General features: G+C 48.7%; 1 protein-coding gene across 5 annotated transcripts in view; it reads right to left on the reverse strand.

Annotated features, from left to right (window-relative positions):
* The window catches only part of DOCK5 (dedicator of cytokinesis 5), a 60,322-nt gene extending 52,746 nt beyond the window's left edge, over positions 1–7,576 (reverse strand). For all 5 annotated transcript variants that reach the window (XR_007630118.1, XR_007630119.1, XM_050325800.1 and 2 more), the window contains exon 1: positions 7,336–7,576. Coding sequence is in view for 3 of the 5 variants with exons in the window: in XM_050325800.1 (XP_050181757.1) it covers positions 7,336–7,378 (43 nt within the window). In the remaining 2 variants the exon portion in view is untranslated. The remainder of the gene's footprint in view (positions 1–7,335) is intronic.
* Between the last annotated feature and the right edge of the window lie 11,167 nt (positions 7,577–18,743).

Here is an 18,743-nt window from a genome sequence, read left to right on the forward strand (position 1 = left end):
TTGGAGAGCCAGAGACACGCTGCTTACGAGCCAAAAGAGAAATATTTTCACGCCTGCACGACTCCCATCAGTCGTTTTCTTTTTTTTTATCACAAAAAGGTGTAAAAATAAAGCAAATTTGGTTCTCAGAGCGCATCTGAACTGCAAACAGGGCAGGGAAATACATCTAAACACTCTGATTTGGGCACCAGCAACAGCAGGAGCACAGCACAAGCTGTTTTGCCTCCCTGGAGGTGCCAAACTCCAGCTGACCCCCACCAGGTGTGTGGTTTAATTTGCATGCAGGTAACACACCCAGGTCTTTCACTGGGACATTTTCTTCACCGGGCTCTCCCTCTCCTTTTATTATTTTCACTCTAAAGGGCCCTTGGGGATTTTAAGCTCAGATAAGGATTTAATCTACATTAGCTGTCTCAGCTTATGTCTGGAGTGAAAGGGAGTGCTGTGAGCCAGTGGAGAAATAAGTCAGGGTAGGAGCCAACCTGCTCCTGAATATACAGCACCCAAGCAAACCTGGGGCTTGAGAAATAATAATTAAAAAAAAAATAACCAAAAAAAGCAGACCTGCAATTCCAGTCTCCTTGGAACATCATGAAAGTTCCCCACAGCTGGAAAAATAAAAGTGCCTGGCCTCTCCCCTTGAAGATTTTATAAACTTTTATCAGGTTGCTTTGATACATCTCTTTCTGTTTAAGGTGTTCTTCGAGGTTCTGCCAAGAGAGGTTGATCCTTGAGCTGGAATTCTGGGCTTCTCTGATTAATCAGGCTGTGGTTTAGAGGAATGCTTTAAGCCTGAATAATTGGTGTTCTCCCAAAAAACACCATATTTAAACATAGTCTGCACCTACCAGGGGCCTGAAACCCAGCTGCACAAAATAAACCTCTTGATTTTGGATGTCTCCATTTTTCCCTGCCCGTGAGATGTTTGTTTACAAGGCTGAGTTTTTACCAAGCCTGGCTTTAATTACTTTGCCTCCTCCAAGCCTGCAAACGAGCAGCTCGCGTTTGGAGGCTTTGTTTAAGCACAAGAAGTCGCTGTTTCAATGAAATCTTCACACGTCTTTGTAAAAGCCCATCACTGGATAAATTGGCCCACTCAGCTCGTTCCCAGCTCGAAGGCGTGTGGCGCTGTCAAAGGAATTAATTGAATTTGCCACCGGCCTTGAAATCACCCTCCTAATTCTTACCGGGCAAAACATCAAAGGAAGTGGAAAGAAAACTTGGAAATGCTGCTGTGCAGAGCTGTGAGCCTTGCTATCTAATGAGTTCTGCTGTTTGCATCGCTCCAGAGGGAGGGAGGGGGGAAGAGATGAGAGCTCTGAGTGAGGAGAACACTCCAGCACAGACTCCAATTGACACCAAAACTGGCTCTGCAGAGACACAAAAACTGCTGCAATTGCAGCTTCTCCTTCCCAAAGACCTTCATTTCCCTTGCCACCTTGTCTCAGGTAACAAGCAAGTGGCAAAGAGGGAATTTTATTATAAAGTGAGGAGCAGGAAACCTTGACCAGAAGGGAAAAGCCCAGCAAAAATATTTGAAGCCTTTGAACGAAGAACAAACTACCCCTAGATTTGCAATAAGCAGATTAGTGTTAATCAAACTGCAGGAGATGCCAGGAGATGAAGAATTTGGGAGTGCTGTGGCCTTCCCTTCATTTCCTAGAGCTGCTTTATTCCTTTCCATCAAGCTCCATCTCTCTCAGCTTGAAGCCCCCATGACATCAGAGCAGTGAGGATGGAAGTGCTGCAAGAATGAGGTCTAAAAAGAAAGAGAGGAGAAAAAAAAAAGGCACTTTTACAGAACCAATTGGCCACTATTTGCCTGTGACGTTCTGAACCACTCTCAGAACTGCAGTGCTGAAGTCATAAATGGGTTTTATTATTCTGGAGGATCAAAGTACCCAGCTCCCCAGGAGCAGGAAACTTATCTCCACTGGGCCTTAATCAACTTTTTGCCCAGATTCAGCACTTTTGGGAATGAGTTCCACTTTGATTGCAGCAACACCTCCAAAAAATGGAGTGTCAGTGACCAAAGAATCCTCTCCACTGAACAGCCACTCCTTTTTTGAGCTACATCCTATGCCAGTGGGCCAGACACCCACCTGAAAGCTCCAAGGGGCTGCCAGAGGAATTAATCCTTCAAACACTGCTCCCCCTCAATTCCAGGGAGTTCTCTCTGGGAGGTACAGCCTGTGCTGCCCCAAAAAACCATCTTTTATCATTTAAGCCACTGATCCAACTCACAATTCTGCAACATCATCAGTTTTTGAAGGCAACCACGACCTGGCTGCCTCCAGAGCTGCTCAGTAATTGGGATTTATGGCCTGGCTTCATGAGCACATTTTTCCTGGCAGATGCACCCAAATTCATCGCAGGATTCCGGGCATTCAGTTATAAATTAAAAGCACTGGACTTGAGAGCATCACCTCATTCTGGTAGCAAGGGAGTTTGAAGCTTGGCCATGCTGAGTCTTCAGCAGAAGCAGGGTTTTATCTTCCTTCAAGGCACTTGGTTGGGAGCAGTGTCCTACCAGCCCATGAAGTGCAAACTGAACAGCAAAAAACGCTGATTTTCAAATCAAAGCACCTTCAGCAAGTTTGAACACACAGGAGGGCTATGAATGAACGATTACAATCTGAATAATACAGAAAGATCATCACACATTCACTGCTTTTCTACACGTTAAACAGGTCAATGAGTTCTTCTCAGTTCAGGAACTTTTCTTATTCTGCTTTTCCCTTCTAGAGTTCCCATCTGCAGGCAAGTACAGCCCCCCTGCCAGAAGGGAAACCACAAGAAACGATCAAGACATTGGTGTGAAATTCAGCAGCAGTGGCACACCCAGCTCGTTGGGGGGAAAGGTGGGACTTCAGCTCAGAACAATTAAACCCCAACTAATCAGCAGGACAAAGCTCAGCCCAAACTCCAGAAGGCAACCAGAAGTTCTGGAGACCTCAAGAGAGGATTTAGAGCCCCCACTAAAGGGTTTAAGATGAACACTGGGATAGTTCCTAAACACTCTGGTGGTGTCTCAAGGTGGACCCCCAGGATTTAAAGCACCCAGAAGTCACCAGACACTTGGAAAGATACTTCTTTTCAAAGGAAGAAATAAGATAAGGAACAACTTTACAAGTCTTGTTCACGTCAGTGGTGCCTTTGAAGTCCACAGGATTAGTTTCATGGGGGATGACTTAAGGAACAGAGCAGAAATCACCAAAAATCCGAGAAGACAGAGTGGATTAAAAAAAAAAATAGGGCTATGGAAGCAAAAAGTAGCACAGGCAACTTTCACATCAAATAAACTGCAGAGACAGCAATAAAAATTGGGAAGTAAAGTGTACATAAACATATAATACATATATACAAATACTCTTCCCAGTGTCTCTGAAGGGACAAAACTTTCTGGGGGTCAGCAGTGCCAAGATTTTGCTTTTCCCTGTTGGAAATCTTCTATTTCTATCAACATGATGACTTTTCAGCCACAAATCATAATAAAGCAAATGGCAGGAAAAACGAGTGGTTAGTCAGAGGGTGATTCTGGCACTAGGAAGGTGCAGCTGGAATGGGCTCCTCCATCCTTCTGGAGCCTCCTGCTGCACAACAGAGCCCCAAATCAGAGGCATCCTGCAGGAATGGCAGGCCCAAGGCAAGCAGCAAGTCGAGACAAATGTGAATTTTGCTCTGATTTGACAGCCTTTGATCACAGACAGCTCTGCAGGTGGGTGGAACTGGAGCACGGAGCCAAGACCTGCTGGCCCGGAGAAACGCTCCCAAATCCAAGGCTGAGCAGGAGGATCTCACCCTGCAGCACCCTCTGCATCTCCCCTGCCATCAGTCACCCCCCCTGGCTGGCAGGCACTGGGGCACATTTGAGGAATTGCTGCCATTCCTGAGAGGTGAGGCAGCTGATTGTGACCAAACCAGCACGTGGTGTTTGGGCAGAGCAAACACTTCCCTGCCACCAGAGCAGTCCCGTGCCCTGAGCGGGGAAAAACGGGATGGGCTGGAGAGGCCACCACCACAGTTAGGGGGGAATTACCTGTCAGAGGTCCAGCATGATAATCTGGCTGGTTCTTCCCCAGCTGTGTGAAACAGCCAAAACTACCCCAGAAATGAGGGCTGTAGGATCATCCAATCTCCTGAGCTGGAAGGGACCCCCAAGGATCATCCAGTCCAGCTCCTGGCCCTGCACAGACACCCCAAAATCCCACCCTGTCCCACAGAGAGTTGTCCAAACGCTCCTGGAGCTCTGGTAGCTTTGGGGGGCTGTGCCCAAACCCTGGGGAGCCTGTTCAGTGCCCAACCACCCTCTGGGGGAAGAACCTTCTCCTAAAATCCAGCCTAACCCTGCCCTGACACAGCTCCAGCCACTCCCTCGGGGAATGGAATCTCCCAGTGCTTCCCACCCTCTTCACCATCCCACCACCTTCCCCAAAACCCCAAACTATCCCAGTCTTCACATCCCAAAGCTCTTCCAACACAACTTCAGGGAACAATTTCTGCTTGTGGAGGACCACACTTGTGTATTGACTCAAGAGATCAAGCTGCATTGCTAGGAACAAACACTTCACGTCCTGTTCCTGTCCTGCTGAGGTGACACACAAAGCACTTGTACCTGGATTCCATCATTCCCACCCCAGCTGAAAACTCCTCATGCTCCAAGTTAATAATTTTAAAACAAGTAGATAATGGAAGTTAAAAATCACAGAGAATAATTCAGGTATCCTTCCCTTCAGAGCAGAGTGAAAGGCATTCTGCAAACAACAATTTATTTTCCAGAGGAGCACTTGACAAATTAGCTCATTTCCTTCAGTTTGGCCCCAAAACTCATCAGCTGTCCAAGAAAATGCACCAGGTAGTAACTCTGACTCCTAAATGAGGTCAAGCCTGTTGCAAGGAAGCTCAGTAAGACCCAGACAATCCTGTTGCTCAAAGAGACAAGATGCTGCCCATCAGCTGCTCCCTTCACAAGGCTGCAGCTTCCAAAGGCCCATCTGTCACTTGGGTGAAAACTCACTGCAAGTGAGAAGCTCTAAGCCATTTGTCTCTCACAAAATCTCTCACATTTCCCTAAAAAGTGCTGCCATTCCCGACTTTGCCCTCCCTGCTGTCTGCCACGCCAAACCTGGCCCGTGTGCCATCTGTGCCAGCCACGGGAAAGGGCTTTTAACCAGCTCAGGGCAAAACTGAGAGGCAGCAAATCAGTTTGAACCCACAATTCAGGAACCTGTAAAATGCAATCCAGGACACAAACCATTCTGAAGGGGGGGAAAAAAAAAAAAAAAAAGGAATAAAAAAATCAGACAAGTGACACTGAATCACATTGTTTACTTCTTGGAATTTCTTACTGCATTGGCATGACTTCCAGGGCTGTGATTAAAATAAAGGCAAGCAGTTCTCCACCGGTTCCTAAGGCAGAAATCCCCAACAAACAGGATATTTAGGGTTGGGAGGGCCCTCTGGGGATCGCCCAGCCCAACCCCCCTGCCCAGGTGACACAGGGACACGTCCAGGTGGGGCTGGGATGTCTCCAGAGAGGGGAGACTCCACACCCTCCCTGGGCAGCTGTTCCACCTCCACGGAGAGAAGTTCTGCCTCCTGGTGAGGTGGAGCTTGTGGGGGTTCAATTTATGAGCATCACTCCTTGTGCTGTCACTGGGCAGAGTCTGGGACCATCCCCTGACAATCCTTGGAGACATTTGTGTGGATTGATAAGATCCCCTCCCAGTCTTCTCTTCTCTTCTGGACAGAATGAAGTTGTGGTTTTGCCCTTTCACAACATCCCACGGCCTGACAGAGCCAGGCACTGCAGAAATCCTTCTCCTTCCTGCCTGGGGATCACCCTCAGCAGCGCTGGCTGCCAGAGAGGAGCTGTCACAACCAGCAGCTGGCTCAGGGCAGCACAGAGAAAAAAAAAAACTCACCCCGGAAGCCAAGAGAAAGGGAGAGAGGAGTGCCTGTGATTCATCCCACTGCCCAAGGCCATGGTGGGTTGTAAGAACAGCCCTGCTCAGAGGTGTGCTGGGAAAAAAAAACCCCAGCATAACCCAGCAGAGCCAATCAAAGCAGCCAGGACAGAGTTTACCTGATTGCAACAGCAAAAGTTTGGGAAGTGCAGATGCTCAACCTCCCCAAGCCACGCAGACATTGCCATGTATAAACCCTGTGGGCTGTTCCCTGCCCAGAAAGAAGCAAAGTTCAGGGTGCACAACCCTCCACACCCTCCCAGTTACCTGGAGAAACTAGATAAGGCTGTGCTGGGTGGAATATCCCTGCAGCTTTAAGCCACACAGTCCTCAGAGGAGGGAGCTGCCTCCCTGCACTCGATGTAAATACCACTCAAATTCACGCTGTGAAAACCGTGCAAGATGAGGCTTTTCACCTTCACACTCAGGGACTGAACAACCTCAAGGGGGTTTGGGGAATTGCCACTTTGCAAGCATGAAATTACTAATTTCTTCTCACATCAAGAAATCCACTGCTGAGCGCAAGGGGCAGGGAAGATCACCCTTCATTAAAACGAACTACCAGAAGCTGTTTGTGTCATTAGTGGTTTCCTGTCGATTGTTCTCTGCCCAACTCTCCCCAGCCAACCTCAAAACTGTGGGTTTCAATTTGTCAAAACTCTCAAGAAAAGCAGAACTTTATCGGCAACACCAAGGGGTTATTTCCTCCTAGAGAAACGCCAGCCAGCAGCAAAAAACCCTCCTTTTAAACATCAAGGGGGACAGGGCAGAAGGTGCAAGGTGTCAGTCATGAAATCCTGGAATGGGTGGGGTTGGAAGGGACCTTAAATCCCATCCAGTGCCACCCTGCCATGGGCAGGGACACCTTCCACTAGCCCAAAGTTGCTCCAAACCCTGTCCAACGTGGCCTTGGACACTTCCAGCCAAGCTTTCACCGCTCCTCACCCTCTGTCAGCATTCCCAGCCCCTGGCAAAGCTGTCACCCACAACCCTAAATCTGCCCCTTACAACCTCCTCATCCTGCCACCACCTTTCGGAGCCACGTCCTTTGGGGATGGCAGGAGGCGTTTTTAGTGCCGTGCCAGGAGCTCTCTCTCCAGCGTAAATCGGGATGGAGAGGCAAAAATTACAGAGGGATTCCTGGAGCTCCCCGGGTGCGAGCTGGGCACACACCTCCATCCCTCCCTCCATCCATCCCTAAGGATTCGGGGAGTGAACACCTGAGAGCGGCGAGTCCCGGGCGCGCAGAAGAATCCCGGGATGCCCCAGGACAGGGGATCCCTGGAAATGCCCGCGGGGAGAGGAAGGGAAGGACGGGAGGAAGGGAGGGAAGGGGTGCTCGGGGTGGGGGGTCCCGTCTGGCACTCACCGACCCCGTACTTCTCCCGCTTGGTGGGGATCCAGCGGGCCATTCCGGAGGGTTTCCCAGCGCTGGGATGGGCTCGGGGGTGAGGGGGGATCTCGGTCACCGCAGCCCCTCGCCCGCCACCTCCCCGCGCTGCTGTCGGGGGCCCGACACCCCGGGCTGCTCCTCCATGCTCCGAGAAACGCTCCCAAACTCACCCCAAAAAAGAGAAAAAAACAACCCACAAACCCGAAAAAACTACCCGGCAAACGCCCAACTTCGCTGCCTCCCCCGGAGAGGCGCAGGGAGGAGGAAGAAAGAGCAGGAGGAGGAGGAGGAGAAAGAGGAGGCGGCTCCTCTCCCCGCCCCGCCGGGCATCACCTGCCCCCCGCACGGCACCGCCCCGAGCTGCGGGACGCGGAGGGGAAAATCGGGGAAAAGGCTGGATAAATCCCCCGGGGAGTGGCTTTGGTGGGACTGCCGGCAGTGTCCGGGCGCGGAAATGGCCCTAAAATGCAGGTTTTTGTCAGGGGGGCAGCCGCAGGTTGGGGATCAGGGGAAGGGTTGTCACGCCGGGCGCTGGGAACGGCGCGAAAAGCCTGTCCCAAAAAGCGTTTGGTGGGATTTTTGGAGAGATTTGGGGTGTCCTTTGCAGGGCCGGGAGTGGGACTGCCTGATCCTCGTGGGTCCCTCCCAGCTCGGGCTGTTCTGTGATCCTACAGAACCACGGGATGGTTGGGGTTGGAAGGGACCTTAAAGCTCCTCTCGTTCCACCCCCGGGGCAGGGACACCTTCCTTCCACCAGAGCGGGTCGCTCCGAGGCTGCTCCGTTTTGAAAAGTAATCCATTAATAGCTAAAAAAAACAAAGGGGTTGCTCTAGAAGTACTCCAGGAATCTGGGAAGCGGTCCCAGCGCTGCACTTTGCAGGAGACTCGATGTTCCAGAGACTGGCTTGGCACTCGGTGACGTCCACCCCTCCTTCCCTGCCGTGCTGGGGAGCTGGGACACCAGAAAGGGTTTCCAGGTGGAGAGGGACCTCAAATATCGCCCAGTTCCACCCCCCTGCCGTGGGCAGGACACCTTCCCTCTCTGGGGAAAGCAATGAGAACGGTGATAACTCAGAGTATTTTAACACTTTAAGCATGAAAATCTGGGGAGATGATATTTTTTATCACTTTCCATCCCAAGTAGAGAGGCATTAGGCAGTGTTATTGCTCAGCTCCTGGGGTGCCCTTTTGGATCCCTCAGATTCCCAGCTTTGCATGGCAGTTTTCCACCCTGTGTCCTCTCCCACCTGTTGTTTCCAGTAAGTTTTATTTTCCTTGATCTTCGCTGGTGCCTCCGGGGGGGCAGAGCAACATAAATAAGGATTAATTACGGGTAATTTGCTCCAACAAGCAAACTTTGCCAGCAGAAAGTTACACTCAAGGACACGCTGGCTATCACAATCAGCACGGGCTCGCTGTACAATACACTGATTTTTTTAAAATCTGGACAGCCAGAGAGGTTTCAACGTGCTCTTTCAGTGCTCAAACAGCACCTTCAGAGTGTGGCATGGGGGAAAAAAACTAAAACACCTTCAGAGTTTCTCGGGGTAGGACTTAAGGAAAGCAAGAAAAGATTTGCAAGCTGGAACTGGTTCACTGATTTGTTATTTATAAAGCAACAACTCGCCACGATCAGGTGTTGTGCTGGCACAGAAAATCGGGGTTTTTGTGCATAAAACCCTCCAGTTCCTCTGGTTAAAGATTGAGTGGGGCCACTCAAGGTAGTCCTGGTGTATTCTGGGCAGAGCTGGGGGCTCCCACAGAGCTCACAACGCGTGGCAGGGGGGGCATCCAGGACGTGGGAAGAGAAAATATCGATGTATTTTTGCAAATCCTTTCGTGCTGGAAGATCCACGCCGAGTCTGTTGGTGGGAAGTGAAGTTTGTTTAAATTTAAATGTGCTGTGAAAGTGCTTTGGAGTTTGAACAGAAGGAGCAGTGTGACTGGGCTGCCAAGACAAGTAACCATGATGGTTGTTCTAGGGCTGATCCTGCACCACCTGGATTTCCAAACACTCCCTGCTCCGACTGGGGGTGGAACTGAGAGCCCAGAACTTGGATTTTTTGGGAGGTAAAAACTGCCTAAAAAAAAAAAAGCTGGGCCAGCCTTTACCAACCCAGGTAAAACAAACCCTTGGCAGCGAATGAAAACCAGAGCAAAGCACCAGAGACAGACAAGTAGCAACTGGAGTGGCTGGTTTTTAAGTAGGGGAAGGTGGGGGATGTTTCATTAAATATAATGGTTTGCAAATGTCAGGGGCACGTGAAGGAAGGCAAGCCCGGCAGAGTTTATTTCAGAAAGGCTTTTATTTCATTTTGCATCCACAAATAACAGGGTTTCCTTCTCTTTTTCTTTCTTTCATTGCTCTAGGTTGGTTGATTGTGAACAGGCTGGGCCTTGTTCTTCTCTGCCCTGAGCAGGAGAAATAGTTAAATTCTAATTGAGGCTAAATCAGAGCTTAACTCTTGCCCACATCAACCCCGCGACAGATCAGAGCTGGAGAGAATTTGGGTGACTAAGGTTCATTCACATTTTTAGTGCACTAAAAGTCCCAGTTCTGCCGGGTCTTTTATAAGCTGAAAGGGAAGCGTATTTACAAATATTCGGACCGCTGAAAGAAAAGCTTTCCCCATATTTAGCGTTTCAAAAGGTGAAGTTCTGAGTCGTTGGAAAGAGACTTTTCTTAAGTCCTGTTTAAGTGCGGTTTTGGTTTTTGTTTGTTTGGTTTTTTTTTTTGGTGGCAAAACTGAAGCTCAAAAAACGGAATTCGAGTGCCCTCCTGTGTCCAGAGAAGAACTGCAATGATTAAAGTTTCACCGAACCAACAGAAAAAGGAAGAAAGAAAAGGGATTTTCCTGGAAAAACATTTAAGAACTGTTCTAGTCATGAACCTGGACCGTGTCGAGCCGGGTTCTGTGCTTACACCAACAGAAAAGGTGGCACTTTAATAAGGAAATATAAATTCTTAATTAAATAAATAAACCAGTTTACTTTAAAGCAAGAGAAAGGACATGGAAACTGCGGAGAGGGAAAAAAATATAATATAAACTAACTAAAAACTACAACTAAAGCCATCTGCTCCTTAATTTAATCAGTCAGTCCCTCCAGAAGATGAATGATCAAGTCTGGTAAGAAGTGGACTCTTAATTTCCAACCACCAGCACAACCCATAAATAAAAAGCATCCGAGCAGGGTGAATAAGCAATTAAATATGCAAATACCCACACCACAAATAGGAGTAAACAATGGGGGGTTTCCATCTGCCTGTGCATGTTTTAACATGGCCCAATATTTAACATATTATCTGAAAATCTTAGGGCCTGGGTACGTTAGATCTGAATATTTCACTGCACTTTTGTTGTTACCCAAATAAGGCAAATATTTGTGTGATCGTGTCAGTTTTGTCACTTTAATTCTCGTTACCCTCTTGGCAGTTCATTTTGGGGCCAGAATTACTGGCCAGAGCTGGGCTGGGAGTTGAAACCAAAAGGGTGTTTGGCCCAACACTCGAGGAGCTGAGGGATGCTCAGAGTAACAAGATGAAAAAATTCAGTGAGATTTTTGGTATTTTAGGCGAAAACTCTGCTTATTTATTTATTTATAACTATTCCAGTAGGAACCCAGGCTGAGTTTTCCCAATCTCCCTTATTATTCCTGCCCAGGTGGAGCCCCGAGATGGCACAGCTGCCCCAAAGCAAGCCCTGCAAACTCTGAATTTACACTGTGGCTTTGTGCCACTGCTGCCTCCTCGCCCAGATCACGTGGCAGATGAACAGGAGGAAGGCCCTGGCAGGCATTTTCATTAGGAATGAGGGGCTAATTGCAAAGTGCCTGTCAGGAGGAGCCCCTGGGGTGTCCATCCATCCCAGCTGAGTCCTGGCCATCGACTGGTTTATATTTCATGCATCTTTAATGGCTCAGGAGCTTCTTCCCGAAAGTGTCCTCAGCAAGGGGGGGGGGAAAATGGTCAGATTTAATCACCATTTCCAAGGCTGGAAATGAGCTCCCAATAATTCTTTAGGAGTTGTGTTCATCGTAGTCAAGGATTCCCCTTTTTTTAAAAGCGCTGTTCTTTTTCCTTCTGTGCTCCTGGGAGGTTTTACCCGGGCCAAGTGTTACTGTAAAATGTAGTGTTACTATAAAATGTGGTGTTGCTACAGAATTAAGGCCCTGATTTTTTTGGCAGGTCAAGAGAGAGCCCAAACCACCTCTTTGAACTGGAAGGCTGTGGAATCAGAATCATGGAATGGCTTGGGTTGGAAAGGACCTTAAAGCTCATCCATGGGCAGGGGCACCTCCCACCAGCCACAGATTTTGTGGCTCAGACTGATCTCCACTTAGTGTGGAGCTTTAAAGCTCTGCATGTGCTTTATTTGGTTGCAAGCAATTAATGTGTTCTTTGAATGTGTTTTAATGTGCAGTTTAAGGGCTCTGGGTGCAGCTTGTTCTTTGCACCCTCCTCAAAGATAAACCCCCTGTGTTTACCTGCAGGGTTGGATTTATTTGCAGCAGCAGCAGCTTAGGGATTTGAATGATCACAAAGTTTAGGATGTGAGGCAGAATTTAGAATTAAGAAGTAAAGTCTGTAGGCTCCTTGTGACTCAGTGCCATTTGCATAGGAATAAACGAGCACAGAACTGATACATTCAGAGCCCTAAAAATGTCTCCATTCATCCAATACTGACTCTTTTTTATGAGTTTTATCTTTCTGTGTTTTTGGTTTTTTTTTTTAATTCGACTTTATTTCCCTTTTGTCCCACTGAAAAAGGGGGAAAGAGACACATTCCCAGTGCAGGGAACCAAAATTGAGAGACAATGGCAACACAATAATCCCTTTTCCTTGGGCACTGCCTGCTGCTTGCAGTGCTGCTGATAAGGGACTGGAGAGCTCTAAATGTCCTCTGTAAATCAGTTCTCCCTGCCTTGAAATGGGCTTGGAATCAGCCACAGGACACAACATGCTGGATGGAGAGCTTTTTTTTTTTTTCCTGTTGGAAAGGGGACCAAAAGAAGAGGGGAAAGGGAGCAGAGCTTGGTGCTCTCTGCTTGCCAAGCTTTTATGACTGGCCTAGGAGGGGAAAAACCTGTGCTGGGGAGGAGTGGAGATTAGTGCTGAGGGCTGTGGAGGTCCCAAAGAGTGAGAATTAATGACCAGAGTTTGAGAAAGGACTCGTTAAATATCCACATCAAAGGTAAAATCGAGGTAGGGAGAAGGAGGGTGTTGGAAATCATGGAATCATGGAATGGTTTGGGTGGGAAAGGACCTTAAAGATCATCCAGTGCCACCCCCTGCCACGGGCAGGGACACCTTCCACTAGCCCAGATTGCTCCAGCCTGGCCTTGGACACTCCCAGGGATGCAGGAGCAGCCACAGCTTCTCTGGGAATTCCATCCCAGGGAAGAATTTCTCCCCAATATCTCCCCTAAACCTCCCATCCTTCCACTCGGGCGCATCCCCCTTGTCCCGCGGGTGCTTTCAAGAGCTCTAAGCCTGCAAGCCTCGGGTGGGAGCGGACATTCCCCGTAAAAAGGGACCCAAAACGCTTCATCCCCGAAGTGCTGGAGGTTCCTGAGGCCGAGAGGAGCCGCTGTGGCAGGAGTTCAACGCTAGATGCCACCAAGACATCGGCGTGGAGAGCGAGCCCCAGCCCGGAGATTAAAGCCGGCCCCGCGTTCTGCCGGTGTTTGCTGGGCAGGGATGTTTGCAGAGTCATGCCTGCTCTGTCAGGGTTCTCCTCACACCAACCACCCCCAGATCTTCGCTTTTCAAAGCCTCTAGTGGCAGCCTGAAATTCGAAAAGTCGTTTAAGCTCTGGATTTTGAACACACAACACCCCCCCCTCCATCCCCGCGGACAAACTTCACAGCCCTGTACCCACACCAAGCTTGGTGCTTTCACTTCTCTGCTCCCAGGAGACGTCAGACCCATCCTTTTCCCTGCAAAAGGACCTTGGGGCTCCCTCCCTGAGCAGGCACTGGGTTTTTCTGGGGCTCAGAAGGGCTGGACTGACGTCAGCTCACTGTTGCCAGGCACTTAGAGCTCCATGCAGCGAAGAACCAACCCAGCAAGCCAAAAGAAAATCAAATTAACTCGCTGGAGTGGCTAAGACAAAGCTTCTCTCTGCCTTCCTGCTTGTCTGGGGTTTAATTAGGGAGTTTAGGATGGATGTGGAAGAGGAGCAGATTGTCAATCCCCTGCCCAAGCAATTCAGCCCAAATAATACTGATGTCTGACACAGCAGGGTAAGGACATTAAGCTGTTCATCAAAACTGCACAGAGAAAGGCAGGAAGACTTGATTGCATTATTGCTTTACTAATCAAAGGCTAATCAGGGCAAGACAAAGTGCTGGACCCAACAGCAGCTCTGAGGGTGGAGGATTAAGCTCTGTGGGATTCCAGAATCAGGCACATTCTTTTATGAGACAAGTAGAGAGATGACAGCCTTCATCTTTAGATATGAATTAGAGGCACACACTGCTTAAGAAATTTTAAAAAAAACCAAAAAACACCACCAAACCATCCCAAAACTGCTCCAAAAGGAGGGAGCCTTTTGTGCCAAGAGAAAATAGGTGCATTTCTTACATGTGCTGGTTTGCAGTCTTGGCTGCTCCCAGTCCTCACCAGCTTGGGAAATGTCAGGTATGTGCACACAGTGATTAGAAAATCCACTGTGGGGATCAATTCTCCACTGGAGTCCCCATTCTGAGAGGGGTACCCTGCAAAACCCTCAGGGAAAGCCACTAATACAGGTTTTAATTTCATGTGTAACTATTCCAGTCTGCTCTGCTGCAGTAGTACACCACAACCAGCCAGGATAAAATACCCCAAATTTGTTCCACAGAACCAAAAAGGACACAGCTCTTGAGGACACAGTGCTGGAGATGGTGCAACTCAGAAAAAGCTTTACTGATGGAAGAGAGCAGCAAGAGTTTCCACCCATTTCCTGAGCTCCAAACCCCAGGCATTATTCCCTTCCCACACCACAGCAGAAGGAATGCAGGACAAACCTGAATCACCTTGAGTGGGAGAGCAGGAAAAAAAAAAAACCACACAAAAAACAACTACCAGCACAGCGAGTCCTGGCAGAAACATCCACTTGAGACTCAAGAGTGAAACCTAAAAATGTTCCAGCTCCCTATTTACGTCAGCCCTGGCTCTTTGCTGCTCTGCCATTACATAAGATTAATGCATTTCCTGTGATGAATTGTCTCACCATCACTGCTTTAAAGCCTCCACAATTCCACACCGGGACCTTTCCTTTTCTTTTTCTTTTTTTTTTTTTTTTTTTTTGTTCTTTCTGTTGCCTGCAGAACAAGGCAAACAGAACAGAGCTTTCCAGCTCTTTCCCTGCACGCAAAATCCAGCCCTGGGCTTCCAGGCCACCCCTCCAGATTTCTGCTGAGTAATCTGCCAAATCTCTTGCCTGGTGAGGGAAAAGACACGCTGGGGAATGAAGCATCTGGTACTTTTTGGGTCTAAATTGTGCTGTAGGATCTATCCCTGCTTTATCAGCCACTGAATCGTTGTTTGTGCCCCTTCAGGTGACAAACTGGAGCTGAGAAGGTGGCTAAACGAGTCCTCAGGAGCTGCAAGGAGGTTTCAGGCTTTGGAGCCTTTGCATTTCCTCTGCCTCAGAGGAGATTTCAGCTCTGATCCCACCTGCCAGGTGCAGATCGCTGCACTGCCTGCAGAAGATGGCTTGGAAGCGCGTTGTGGCAGGGCTGATCCCTGCCTGGCAGCTGGCACTTGGTGGCACCAGAGCTCAGCGAGGGAAGGGTGAATCAGCAGCCTTTGGGTGTTGGGGCAGGTGATGCTCAGTGGGGGGGACACAGAACTGTTTGTTCTGTCCCATCAGAGCCCTCAAATGGTGAAATATTACTGCTCAGGATTTAGGTTAAAAAGCATCTGCAGTTTCTTAGAGGACAGATCAAGGCTTAGGTGCAAATAGTGATCAAAATCCTCAGCTTAAAAAGGGCGAGGTTTGAAGCAGCGAGTACATCTGGTGACACTGGAACTCTTCTGAGAGCAGCACTTTGTGTCTGAGCTGGAAAAAAATCACAAGGTGGGCTGAGAAAATGTCTCCTTTTTGGTGTAAAAATAACTGCAAACACTGTCTGCCGAGTTCATAAGACACAAATTCCCGAGGTTTTTTTCTCTCGAGGATGGTTGTTTTTATGTTTTCTAGAGCTTTGTGTCCCTAAACCATCACCCCCCCAGTGACTGCAGGTGCAATTTCAAAACAATTTGCCTTTTAATCCTCTAAAACCTGCTTTTCAGTACTTTTAGCAGCAGCACCTTTTATGCCCAGGTGTAAAATGGGTTTAAGGGACTGTTAAAAAAAAATCTCAAGGAAAGCCAGCAGCCAAATTATCTGCTCCTTGCAAGTGCCCAGCTCAGCAGAGGGTGTTGGATGACTGTGTGAGGTTCCTCCCAGGGCAATGCTGACACCTCTGGCTGCCTCCTCTTCCATACCCATCCGAATCTTTTCACTCCCCAAAGCACAGGGGCAGTGAAAAGTTCCCTTGCCCTGAGAGAGGGGCAGTGGATGACAGAGCTGGGGGAAGTTTCTCACCCTTCACACTTTTATTGTTGTCTCAGATCGACCATCCACGTCTGAGGATGATCCCCAGCCCCAGATCTCCTCAAATAAAGGGGTTAAGGAGGCAGACAGAGCCCAGTTTCAGCCTCACTGCAGCAGAGACTGCAGCAAGTGGCTGGGCACACCCTGTTAAAGATGCAGCACATCCATCGCGCTGCCCTTCAGGCTCATTCCATCCCCTTGCTGCAATGCTGGCGTCAGACCCAGAGCTTAACTCTTTTCAGGGCAAACTGCCTCTAAAATGCAGGCAAATTTCGCTTTTAAGGCAGGAAACTTCATCTGTGAGTGATCTGCATTCCCTGTAGGTGCTCCCTGCCCTCAAAACGAAGTTTCACATTTATACACGCACATATATAAATACTGAAGTATATTTTGGTTTGTTGTTCTGCTCTGTTTGCTGCAGGGAACGGGGTTTCAGGTGCCTGCCTGGGAATCTTCACCCCTGCCTGGGAATCTTCACTCCTGGATCCTCACTGCAAACCTCCACTCCAAGGCAAGGATGACACTGCACTTTCCCCAAGCCCCATCTTGGGTTATCTGGTAAACTGAGGCACAGCCTCCACACAAATTCTCTTATGGGTTTTGATTTTTAAATAAATAAATAAATAAATAAATCAGCTATTTGTAAATCCAGCTCCAGCAAAGCTCAGAAGGAGGTAGGAAAAGTGGAGCTGTGCTGAACTTGAGCAGAGAACATTTCCTACAGGAGCCACTTGGACTTTTAATTTCGCAGCTGACCCGAATTTCTCTCCCAGACCAAAACCTGTGCCTGGATTACTGAACAAATCCCTGCATCCCACACAGATAATGTCCCTTGGGTTGCTGTCCTTCCTTGCCATCGAGTGGAGCCCAGGGCAGGGAGCTGAGGAGTCGAGGCCAGGGTGTGTTTTGTGGCTCACCCGTTCTGGGCTGGCTGTGCCACGAAATTAGAGCAGAGCCAGAGGTCAGACCTATTTGAATTTGGGAAGAGCCAAAGCAGCATTATCCTCCCTCCCCTGTGAAGGGCAGCCCAGATTCTGAGGCTGCTGAGGAAGCTCTGGGACTTTATTATTAATGACTCTGCAGCAGGGCCAGCAGGGAGGCACTGCAGAACTCTTAGAATTCCCACATTCCTGCCCTCCCTCACCTGCACAGCCCCATGGCCTGGGGAATGCAGGAAAGGGAAGAGAGGCCAAATTGCAGCAGGGGGAAATATTCCTGTCTGAAGGACTCCACTTACAGAGGGAAGCAGCCAAAATGAGCGTCCTGGGAAAGGGTGACACACAGCTCACGAGCCGGGCATGAGAACCTCGGGGGGGAAAACTGGGCTGGGGCTGGGTTAGAAGAAATAAAGAAGAAATAAAGAAGAAATAAAACCCTTGGCTTCCATCACTGCCTGAATCAGGAACAATCCCCAAAATTGTTCAGCTTGGAGAAGGGAAGGACCCAGGGAGACCTGAGAGCCCCTTTTCCAGGGCCTAAAGGGGCTCCAGGAGAGCTGGAGAGGGACTGGGGACAAGGGATGGAGGGACAGGACACAGGGAATGGTTCCCACTGCCAGAGGGCAGGGAGAGATGGAATATTGGGAAGGAATTCCTCCCTGGGAGGGTGGGAGGCACAGAGACCAGTCTGGACAGGTGCTGGTTCATTGAAAGCTCTGTAAATTGTGTCAGCAAGGGGCTGGTATTAAAGGAAGGGTCCAGATCCCTGATCCTGCTCCCTTGGGTGCCTGCCTGGGATTTTCCTGAGCAATGTGGTGTAGATGCCTTTCAAAGCTCAGCTCCTGCAGGCTTGGATTTGCAGGCCCTCGGGCATTTTAGCCTTTTCCTTACTTAGCCTTGCTCTAAAAAGAAAATTAAAATACTTCTAAAAAAACAAACCCTGCCTGGCATTGTGTAATTCAATTTAAAATGGGAGCTGTTGGGGATGGGGTCAGTGCCCTGAGGTGACTGGTGCAGAAAGGATGGAGCACAGGACAAGGGTGAAAACAGAGACTGTGGTGGGGAAAGGGTGAAATTGCCTGGCAAATTAACATAGAAATAAATAATCTTTTTGATAAATAAGCTGCACAAAATAAAGGATCTTTCCTGTAAGTCTTTTTTGTAGAGGAATAAAGGGCATTTAAAGAATTCTGCTCCAAGATGTCACAAGGGTGGGGGATTAATTAAACCACCACTGGACTGTTGGCCTCAGAATGTGGAATTCCACGCAGCAGCCCTTGGCTTTTGTCCTTGGAATAACCACTGAGAGCTGGAAAATCTGTAGCTTGGGACATAAAGGTGTCAAAATAAAAACCTGGAGTACCTACATTAAACTCCACTAGTGGGGAAAAGAAAAAGAAGCAGGGAAGGGGCAGGGAGAGGAAAGCAGGGAAGAGTTCTTTCCAAAAGGACAGAGCTGTTTGGTGCACTGACACACAATACAGGAGGTCAGTTTGTTTGCTGTTATCTGTGTCATGTTCTGCTGTCACTGGAGGTCTCTGGACAGCTCAGCCACTGACACTCCTGCAGACACCAAAAAAAAATGATCTCGGGGCAGATGAAAGGCGAGATCTCTGCTGAACCTCCCCTTGCACAACGTCCCGAGGCTAAAAGAGGAATCAAAGGAGCAGCATTTGGCCCTGGGTGACTTGGAACCAGCAACTGAAATCCTCTAGGATGCTTCTTGTTTTATCCCTGTCCTTCAAAACCTGGGATGTGTGAACGGTTCAGGCTGAAATGTAATTTATACTGGAACGTGATGGTTCAAAGCCACTGTGGCTGACAGCAAGAATGTCATCACCAGCCTGCTGAGGAGGAGACAAAC

The sequence above is a fragment of the Myiozetetes cayanensis genome, unplaced genomic scaffold, assembly GCF_022539395.1.
Source record: "Myiozetetes cayanensis isolate MyiCay16 unplaced genomic scaffold, myiCay2020 scf30, whole genome shotgun sequence".
Lineage (NCBI taxonomy): Eukaryota > Metazoa > Chordata > Aves > Passeriformes > Tyrannidae > Myiozetetes > Myiozetetes cayanensis.